This window comes from Dufourea novaeangliae, unplaced genomic scaffold (assembly GCF_001272555.1).
Source record: "Dufourea novaeangliae isolate 0120121106 unplaced genomic scaffold, ASM127255v1 scaffold14, whole genome shotgun sequence".
NCBI lineage: Eukaryota > Metazoa > Arthropoda > Insecta > Hymenoptera > Halictidae > Dufourea > Dufourea novaeangliae.
This window is the reverse complement of record NW_015373890.1, coordinates 106,563-117,506: the sequence shown is the minus strand read 5'-3', so window position 1 is coordinate 117,506 and position 10,944 is coordinate 106,563. Positions and strand designations below refer to the sequence as shown.

At 43.2% G+C, this 10,944-nt stretch overlaps 1 protein-coding gene across 1 annotated transcript in view; it reads right to left on the bottom strand.

The window, feature by feature from the left end:
* Positions 1-200: 200 nt before the first annotated feature.
* LOC107185782 (plexin-B-like) overlaps positions 201-10,944 on the bottom strand; it is a 44,999-nt gene continuing 34,255 nt past the window's right edge. Inside the window, 3 exon segments of the mRNA XM_015573543.1 lie at positions 201-323; positions 2,458-2,857; positions 2,859-3,735. Of these exon segments, the coding sequence (XP_015429029.1) occupies positions 201-323; positions 2,458-2,857; positions 2,859-3,610 (1,275 nt within the window). The 5' untranslated portion in view covers positions 3,611-3,735.

The window sequence follows — 10,944 nt, the reverse complement described above, 5'->3', positions numbered from 1 at the left end:
CTGAACCTGCCACGGGAAAGCTGGAGAAGAGTCGGCCCGGTGCAGATAAGGACGCCCATAAAAGAGATAAAGATTGTTTGTTTGGTCCGGCCGACGCGACCAGCCTTCCGTGGGACACACGGTTCTTCCCCCTCTCGCACCCTTTTCATTCTTATTTCCCGTTCGGTTCGTTCATTTTTGGCCGGCTCCGCGGATGACTTCTATTCTCTCTTGTGCTGGTCTTCTATCGTCTCCCGTTGCTTTGCTACATTTAGTTCCGAACTCTGAGTTGTTTTGGAGTCCTTTGGAATATTTTGGAGTATTTTGACTAATTTTTTAGTATTCTGAGAAATTTGGAGTATTTCAAGAAATTTTTCAGTATTTCGAGTAATTTAGAAGCATTTCGAGTTATTTTCGGGTACTTTGAGTAATTTTGTGAGTTTTTTTTAGTAATCTTGGAGTATTATGAGTATTTCGAGTATTTTTGGAGCATTATGTGTTTGAAAATAATTTTCTTGACAATATTTTAAAGGAATCAAGTTTGTTCTCATAATTAATCATTTTGTGTTCTATAAATGGAATACTTCCTACGATGTTAGTATTTAAAGAATATATATTTGACTTTTGCAATCTGGAGATCAGATCAGATGGCCTATCCGGAATTATTTCAACGACGACAGAGAGTGTCTAGAACGGGGAGTAGATATTTTTAGCGGCATAGTTCTTTTGAGATCCGATTAAAGGGATCAAGAGGCGACTCGACGTTGTCGATCTTAATTGGAGCTAATTGGCAGACCACCTTTTTAAGGTCGCTTGATAGCTGTTTTTACGGCTAACCGGAGATAAATGAGATGCGATGAACGAGAAAAAGGTCGCCTTGGGCTAAATCCCTTCTAATCTGTTGTTCCTGAAGAACGCTTCGTTAGATGAAGACATACTTATTAAATGATTTGAAAAAAAAGGTACGAAAACAACGGGTTAAACCGTCAAGTGGAAATCATTTTCTTTCCAGTCACCCGGTATCGAGATCGCACGCACAAGCGAGCAGAAAACATTCAATTCTCGTCGTAACGAGACACGTAGGTGCATACATACGTACTCACCAACGATCGCAAGATGCTCGTGTGTGTGTGTGTCTGTGTGCACCCGGTTCGAAAGTTTACTTTATATTCCAGCCGTATGTAAATGAGAAACGATCATTCAGTGGCGCGCGGTGTGTAGTAGCCGAGGCTGGTTCACCGGGGGCCAGTTGTGGTCGTGGGTGCACGTGTAAAATCGAGCAAGAAAGCACGCGCCCTGTTCTCTCGTGTTTCTTTCGGTAAAGGGGGTTTTCTCTTTCCGAGCCCCCGTATGCGTCGCTGTCACGCGATAAGAAACTCGATGGCGGTTCACCGATTACCCGACGCTGGTAAAGCAAACGTACGTTCCTGAATGCAAATCGACACCGTCGATGGACGGAACGCCGCGGGACCGTTATCGTACACCACCGGTAAAGAGGAAAATCCATTTACGGGCTGATGCCCGCGATTCACGCGCTTCAACCCTTTCACGGAGAGCACCACCCCCCCCCCCTTCGAGGTCTCGACGACTTTCAATCGCTTTGCTCCTCCGATGCCCGTTTTTATTGCTTGAACCTCGACCTACCGAACCTCGAGCTTCCTTCAGATCGGAAGTTAACTCCTTGAGGCACACGATTTTAAAGAAAATAAAAACCCTAGTTGCACAGAATTTTTTTTAATATAAAAAAGTTATATAAAAATAAAATATTAAACTGTATGACTATGCGTAACTTCAACTATTCGAGGTGGGTTAAAATATATCCCACCATGCATAAAATGCTAAGCAAAAGGTGAGACTAAAAGGGGTTTATAACTTCGGAAATATTAATTTTTGTACTATGCTTGTAGTTACTCTTATTAGACAGTTTCTGCATAGATAGACGACTAAAAGTGTTTCCTCATTCTACGCTTACTACTCGAAATAGAACAACTTGAAACGAAGCTATCGATCAAAGTTTTCTTATCCGAAAGAAGTAAGAAGTCGACGATATACTGTATACCAGTAATGAGCAGAAATTATTTTATATTCAAAGGAAGAAATAACATTTCAAATAGAAAATCATTTTAGAACACTTCGTTGCTTGTACTCTAAGAACATTTAAAACAAAATGACTTTACTAAGAAGAAACTAAATTATTTAAAAGTGATGTTTCACCAAACCTAATTATTTCAGCTGAAACGATGAAAAAGAATTTCATCGATCTGTCGTACTATCGAACGAAAAATAAAAAACAATCTTACTTTCAATAAAATACCTCCCACCGTTATTCGAACAACCCGCTCGAAGCAATATTATCCTAACAATACCCGGGTCCGAGATACCTATGTATATCAACGACGCATCGGAAACAATACACCGCTCGAAGATCAAGTAACAACAGAAGAAAAGAAAACGAAAAAAAGAAAGAACATCGCTTACCGTTAAGATGCACTTGTGACTCGGCGAGACGTAGTCCAATCCACGGTGTCCCTCGCCGCTGAAGCACTTCTGTATATTGGTCATGAACTTCCTCCTAATAGACTTTAACGAGTACACACAGAGCGCGGAATGCGGCTTCGGCACGTCGCTGCTCAGGGTGTCGCCCTCGGAGAACACCGCGAACAGCACGTCGTCCTGAGCGGTGATCCCCAATTCAACGGCGAGAACCGAACCGGCCTTGCCGACGTACGCGGCCTGCACGAGATTGTAATCCACCCCGTCGTTGGTGCAGTTGATCGGTATCTCGGTGTACGAGTAGTAATGCTGGTCGTCCTGGCATACGCGGACCAGCTTCGATATGTAGATCGCAGTATCGGTGTTCTTCATCTCTGAAACCACCGCTGCTGAACCCGTACACGTAATTGATCGGGTATCGTTCCCGTGACAACGAGTTCACGTACATTCTGGTCCCGGTGGTTACCGCCGCTTCCGCGATGTTCAGCATCCTGTTAGAGTCCAGGGATCTAGAGCTGACCGCCGGCACTTCCGATCGATACGGCGAGTTCCCAGTGAACGTTACCCCAACGTACATCACCTGAGAGACAGGTGGATTCGGTGGTCCAGGAGCTATGAACGCGACCGTGGATGCTGTCGCGTTGTTCGCGACCACCGCCTCTTTCACCTCTTGCACAATGTCCGAGATGTTATGAAGATTCCTCACCTGACAGGTGCCCTGCGACACGCTACCGCACGAGATCAGTCTGGTGGTCGTGTAATCGATTACCAGAGCTTTGTTCACGTTGTCGACCGGTCGAGTCGGTGTCTCCCGAGGACAGTTGATCATCGAACATGCGGTCGAGTCCCCTTTCGGGCCGGTCACCTCTTTCACGACCAGGCCCAGATCCGGCGAGAGCTGATACAGCCGGTTCACAGCGCCCACGTACACGCGACCGGTGTTCTTGTCGACTACCAGATGGTTCATGTGCTTCACCTCCGGGTCGTGAAACTTTTGTACTACATCGGCGGGGGTCGAACGAACCGGCAGCCGTGGGGACAACAGCACCAGGATCGACAGCAGCAGACGTAGTTGCCGTTGATGCGACACCATCGATCCCATCCTCGTCGATGTCTCGCCGCCCGGGAAGACTAGCATCCTTACTACTCTACCTTCCTACGCCTACGGGACGACACCACGGTGGCTGTGTCGCGGCGGATCTTACTCCTTCGCTGCGCCCGGGGGATCCTCGCGGAGGCGTCTTCCTGGAGCCTCGCCCAGACCTGCAGAGATAATAGTAAGAGAAAAGATTAGATTTGGTGATTCTATATGGACTAATGGGGGATTTCGTTCGGAGTTCCATTTGCGATCTACAATCTTCTATCGTTTATTAGTGTTTGCCCTCCCATCGAAGACACCGTTTATGGTAAATCATCGGTGAATGTTCGAAGGCTTCTCGGCACTGAACATATTTCAATCTTTATCATTCTGATAAACCTCATTAAGAAGTCTGCGTTGCACCTGGGGACATCTCCTTGTAAGTACCGAGGAGCCTCCGAACACTCATCGAGGATTTACTCGTCTGAAATTTTGCGTGAGTGAATTGTTGTGTTCGTTGCATGTGAATTTGTGTGGGCTCGTGCGAATTTTTCAATGAACGATAGTTACGACTGTTTTGTGAATTTGGTTCGTTCGATAAATTTGGTACAATTCTAAATAAAGCAACTCGTAAGTGAACCTGTATTTTTTCAGAACGAGTTTCTAGGTACTGTTGTACAGCATGTGTGTCGAAGTTTCGTTCAGATAAATTTGAACAGCACTGCTTTAAAATAAATTTTCATTGAAGTGAAGTTCTAAAGGATTTTGGTGTCAATCGTTTTGAGCACATACATGTAGAAGATAAAAGAGGGAAAAGCAATCTGGGCACAAACGCATAAACCCTTAATTAGCACGTCTAATTATGGAATTTCTTTTCTATCATGAACGTTTGTATCTTTACACGTGGACGGAACACTGTGATTTCTGTACGATAGAAGCGTTTCCTGAATGGAAAGAATAGGACTCTTTACGTGCGTTCCTAATTTACCTCCAGAGCTTGCCCACGCTGCAGTTCGGAATTTTATGAAGTAATAAAACGTACCGTGAAACATTTGTCTGTAACTTCATTCTACATTCCACATGGGTGAAAGAAGAAGAAGAAAGAAACCCTGTACGGGTCCGTCGAAGTATGAGCATAAGTGTTAATTTCACGCATTCTTTCTCATTATCACATACGCATAAACTGCACTGTGTAACCAGCCCATCAGAAACAATGAGAATATTCACCAAGTATTAATAAATTTCTATTAATTCTTTGCATTGATTTTAATTCGATACCACAGTGTGCACAATATCATTGTCGTAAATCTTCGAGCTACAAATACGTACCACTGAAAATACAATACTAAAGAAGCATTTGATATCTACCGAGCACGAATTTCTTTACTCGTCCGATTCGTTAAGTACACCGAGCCACGAACGAAGACGGTTGTCAAGAAAGAGAAACTCGGAGTCGGGTCGGAAACATTAACGCTTTCACGAAGAAAGACAATTTTTAGCGTGACTATGCAGGTGCTTCGCAGGCCAACGACACGTCAGACACGAGACACCTTATGCCGCGAAGTAATCGCTCCGATTATCTTTCCAGGCCCAAGGTGAATCCAGCGAACGCACGCGAAGACTCGGCTTGAATTCGGAACAGGAACGTAAATCGGTTAACCCTGCACTTGCATTCTACCAGAAAATGTAATATTTGTCTGCTCTGGGAACTATCGAATTTCTTAAGAAAACTGCAGAATTTTCTTTATTTTAGTCGTAAATTTTAACCCTCCATAAGCAATCATATACATATCATAGAAAACTGAATCGAAACAAAAATAAAACTTTGTAGGAACACCCGAGAAAAATAGGAATTTGCTTGGGTCGTCAATGACTCACATTGCCTACGGAGAGTTAAGAATGTTTGTAATCAAGAAGGTAAGAACATTTCACCAAAGAGAATGACGAAGACTCAGAATAGTGGTCAGTGACGAAACTTGTCAAAACAATATGGCGTCAGTAAACGTGGCCCAAGATGAAACAGGTGATCGAACAAACTACCACACAAGCGTCAAAAGGGACACGCTCTGTCCGCCATAATCGCTCCGCTGCGATCGGAAATGCCCGTTGGTTGGTCAGTACGCGTAGGACTTCATAAATGTCAACGAACGAGAAAGAAAACCGTGCGAGTGAGAAACGAAGGGGAGCGTCGCTCCCCGACAATTTATCGACCACGGAAACCAGGTGCCTTTGAGTCGGACCCCAACGCCCCTGCTCTCCTCTTAACGAAATGAAACGGTCGACTTTCCGTGGAAATACGCGTGAAGAAAAGAAAAAAAAAGATTCCGAGAGCAAGGAAGGAAGAGGGGAACACGACTGGATGCAGACCCGAAGGAAACGTATTCTTCGTTTCTTATCGTGATGGAGGGGTAACGCGTTCAATCGCAACAACAACAACAAAAAAAAGGAAACTTTCCTTATTTCCCCGACTCTCGTCTAGGGGTAGGTACGTAGAGAGTCTCCCTTCGACTCGTCAGACGTCAATTTCAGTGTATGGGAAGAGCAGAGGAAACGGGAAACTCTGTAATTTCGAATCCTCCCATCTTTTCTCCGCCATTAGTTGTAATTATACGCAGCAGTCGGGCGTTTCATTCGAATACTACACAGTGCTCGTATTTCGATCCTATATTTTAAAAAGAAAGGCAAACAGTGTCTGGAAGGTTCGTTCTTACGTTGAAACAATTTATCCGTTCGAATGGTTTTTCGATACGTGTGATATACCTACATTGTTTTACATTTGAAATTGAAATTCTCGTGTTGGTTCAATGAGAAATGGAATTAACTACTCTTTTATGTTTTAGTTGATAGTTCGTTTCATTCGTTGTTTCAAGTTTCTTCATTAACGATTTCAACAGAAAAACTGTTAAATTCAGGTGTTTAACTTTTTTGTTTCTATTTATCGTAAGTAACTTAATTGCATTATTGACAAACGTATTTAACCTATTTGTCCTAACATAAACGATCGATAGCGTCCCGTTTTGCGACAGATCTTCTTAATTTCTCTGAATATCGCAGAGATAGCTTTACATTTTACTAATTGGACACGACTCCCAGGTTTAATGAAGTTTCTAAAGATTGCACGGAAATATCATGGAGAAATGTTCTGTAAATTATGAAGAAGCAGATGGATAAATACCGAGAATCTTTGCAAACAGCGATAACGGGAACACAAACATCGTACGATTCTTTCTAGATAAGCACTGAATACAAGTAGGTCATTCATTTGCGAATGAGAAGCGGCCGTCATCCCGATTCTACAAAATGGAAATACATTTAATCTCGGGAAAGAGAGGATTCAAACGAGCACAAACCAGAAGACCATTCAAGCTATGGAATTATCGTGGAATATAAACGCAGATTACGAAAATGTTGAATGTAAAAATAATAATAAACGATATCCGTAAATGAATGACAATACACTGATATTTCATCGATGGTTTCATCCCTCGTTAGCTTATCAATACTTTATCCTACTATTAGATGTATCAATAAATAGTCCACTATTTCTTCCAATTACGATACGATACATTTAAATTCAAAAGTATTTTCTCGATCTTTCACTTAATAAAAATGGTGTAAGATGCTGGAAAATGATTACAAATATAAGTGAAATAGTAAGTATAGGTCCTTGATTTCCACAGAATTTGATTTCGTCAAAACAAACCTTATTGTAATACTAATTAATAATTTATTCTAACGAACGAAAATTCGCCCAAATACATTCAACTAACAGAAAAAACATGTTATAATAAAACTAAACTCAACCATAATTAACATTAAAACTAAAAAGGAGAAGAGAGGAAGAAAAGAAGAAAAATTTCAACAAAGATCGATACACCCTATTATCACGATTACCTACTCTACCAAAACGACACGATATCATAATCAATTTCAAGCCATCCTCCCCCGCACACACAGACGCAAGAAAGATCGATCCAACACCGATGTCCTCTATCTTCGATACAACCGCCAGATTCCTCCAAAGAAAATTAACTCGCGCTCTCCCGTGTACGTAGATAAAGCGAAACACAGGCTTTTAAGCAAATCCACGGGGGTGGTGAACACGCAACGATCCGCGTGCAAACGAAAGGAAGGAGGATCGGCGCGTCGGGTTATCCAACGACTCGATAACTATCGAGATATCCAAGAACGTAGCGCGATTCCACGTAGAAGGAAAGCCGCGGAACACGTTCGGGGCAAAAGGTATGCGTGTGCACGGAACCGACTCGTTGGTAGCCTCCACCTTCTCCTCCCCCACCTCATCCTGCTGTTTCTATCCACGCGCGCGTTTACGAGAGAGATCAAAAGGAAAGATGGCCGGCGTACGTAGAGCCGTCAGGCTCGGATATCTGATGAGCGCACGCGTGCCCTTTCCGCCGTGCAATTCCCATTGTGCGGCCAGGAACCAAACGACACACACACACACACACACACACACACGTAGCCATTCGATGTGGGCTAAAACCGTAATTAACGGCCGTCTTAATTGCCAACAGTTTACACCGTGGTATTACCGATCTGACCGACGACGACGACTCGTCGCAACAGAGACAAGGACAGGGAGTCGGCCATCGCGGGGACACAATCACCTTGTTTCTTCTGCTCTCCTCTTTGCCATGGGAAAATCAAACGGCCGTGAAACGACACTTTAATTAGCGTGTTTACGAGCGAACCGACCGACCGACCGGCCAGAAGAGCGTACGACAATTTTCTGGGATTAATCGTATCTACACGCCTTCCTCTTTCTCTCTCTTGGTCACGGAAAAAAAATTCTGACTCGTTGGAAACTGAAATGGCCCCTTGAAACACCGAGTCGGAGTTAGTTACTGCTGCGTTGGTTGTTACCTCACCCTCAAGGGGAAGGGGGAAAAAAACGTTGATTTTCTTTCATTATTTTTGTATCTTGATGAGAAATGGGCTTTGGCAGAGTTGAAATAACGTGTAATGAACGGAGAGTTTGATTGAAGGGCATGGGTGTATGGAGGACGTTGCGAAATCAGTGGGATGAATTGCATGGGCTGATGAGATTCCTTGAAAAATGCACGAACCAAAAGAGGAAAAAGCGTATATTCCATCTGTTTCTGGATTTATTAACCCGCATCCGTCGGTCGTTTTCCCAGCTTTATTTCGTCCTTCGGTGCCAAATTGATGTAGCGGTGAAAAATTAATATAACGAAGAGGTAAACTGGTAAATTTGTAAATTCTTTCAAATAAATGTCACAGAACCTCAGCTAAATTTACTTTATACACGTATCATTTCTTAAGAGAAAAATGTGTCATATTGACACAACGGACGGATAAGGGTTGGAATACAAATTTTATGATATTTTACATATTTGTATAGACGAACAAAAATTGATTTCCAGTATACAAACTTAAAGAGTTCGGTAAACATTTTTCTGTTTCTTAGTGACTTCATCGTGTCTGTACATCTGAACGTATGATTTCGAAACACTTTGTATAGAATTATATAGAAAAGATACGAATATGTCGATTTGCCACTGATTTTCCAACAAATCTAATATCTCGTCAGTTTCGTATCGTCTGACGCGATACACGACGCCGACGAGTCAAACACGGGATAATTTCTGTATCGTGCACCGAAACTCCACTCCCCTCCCGCCGCCGGACAGAAACGGTCCCGCGTTAATTTTAATTACAAAGTGCGCGGCCGCTTTAATATGCACATTTATTTTAATGGAATACCGGCGGGGCTTCCGAGCGCGCGATGCACTCGATAGAGCTTCCTATACGTTTGCCCATATTTCATCATTTCCACGGAAAGGGGTGGGCGGAGGGTTTACTTTTATTTACTTCGCCTGTTCTACTTTGTCGTGCTTTGTGCCGCGTTTTTAAGCGCGCAATGGATATCCCATTCCGGCAATATTGGCAACCACGTTGAAATACGTATAAAATAGAGGATCTCGGAAAAATTTCAATTTCATGCATTTAAAAAATCTCTACTTTTCAGATTACACTGTATTTAAAGAGCGTTTTAACTATTCCTTTATGCGGTAATTATTATCATTTCAAAATTGTTCAATTTTTATTCTGTAATTGTTGGAAAATCAGTTCTCGAGTGGTTTCAGACTTAGGAACAATTATATCGAGGCGATACTGTACTTAATGTGACAAAATCTCTCGTTCCTATACAATATACGTAGAACTCGGTATATTCAGTCTCTCGTCTCTACAACATATTGAACGCCCATAGACGTCAAGAAATCACGTTCACCACGCGCGATCACCCAATCGTCCGCAAAGGATGACGTGTCGATCCCCCAGACTCCACTCCCGGAGTGTTTTCTCGTGCAAACATTGTCAGTTTTCTAAATTTCCCGTGAAATCAAGGTCGATCCACGGTTGCCGTTAGACATTGAAACCGGGCCAAGACGTTGGCTTCGATCGCAAGAGAGAGCATCTTCAATTCCTCGTTACGGAGATGGTCGGGAGGCGGTCGCGAGGAAAAACGATCGACGGCGACGCCTCTAGAATTTTAAGAAGATCGCGGTTCGATTTAAAGAAATGGAAGTTTCACGGGCCAGGAGGGGTGGGGGATGGAATTTAAATAGTTCGTCGAACGGATAAATTACAAAGCCAGAGCGCGCACGCGCGTTTCAGATGGGAAGAGCCCCGTTACAAACGCGCGGACGTACCTTAAGGGGTAACTGCCTTTTTAAGGAGCGGTTCCCGTAACGAATGCGATCGTTTCGTGAACCTGGACGCGAGACCTCCGTGCCTTCCGCCACGAGAGAAGTAAAAAGAATAAGATGAGCGTGGGTGGATAACGGGATAGGACCAAAAGAGGATGCATTAAGGAGGCAGTGATTCCTCCCGCCCTTCTCGCGACTGCGAACCCTGCCTTCCTCTCTGACGAATTAAGAGAAACGCGGGAAATTGTAGGGGACGCTCGAAGTAAAAAAGAAGGATCTTTGAATGCATGGCGTTCATTAAAGCGAGAAGGAAATGGAAATTTCTGGTCTGCTGAGGCGAATGCAGACTTTTTTTTTACGCTTTCTGGCAGAATTCCTTCGTACAGACTGATCTAAGATAATTTGTCCAAAACGTGAATGTGTATAGCTGGTTGAGAATACACGAGGAATTAACATTATATATTTCTGTTAGTCTATAGATTGTCGTCGAGCTGTATTTCACATAAATGATTTTATGACAATACTGTGTTTATTGGTCCAGATCATACAGGTGTATTCGCTTCTTACCCTATACCATAACGAAAATTATACCTCCTCAGTTCCTACGTCGCCACTAAAAGCCGGGACCATCAATGAAGAACCGAACGACGTATTAAATGCCGTAAGACACGTTACACTCGTTGCAGAGCATAACCAGCAACC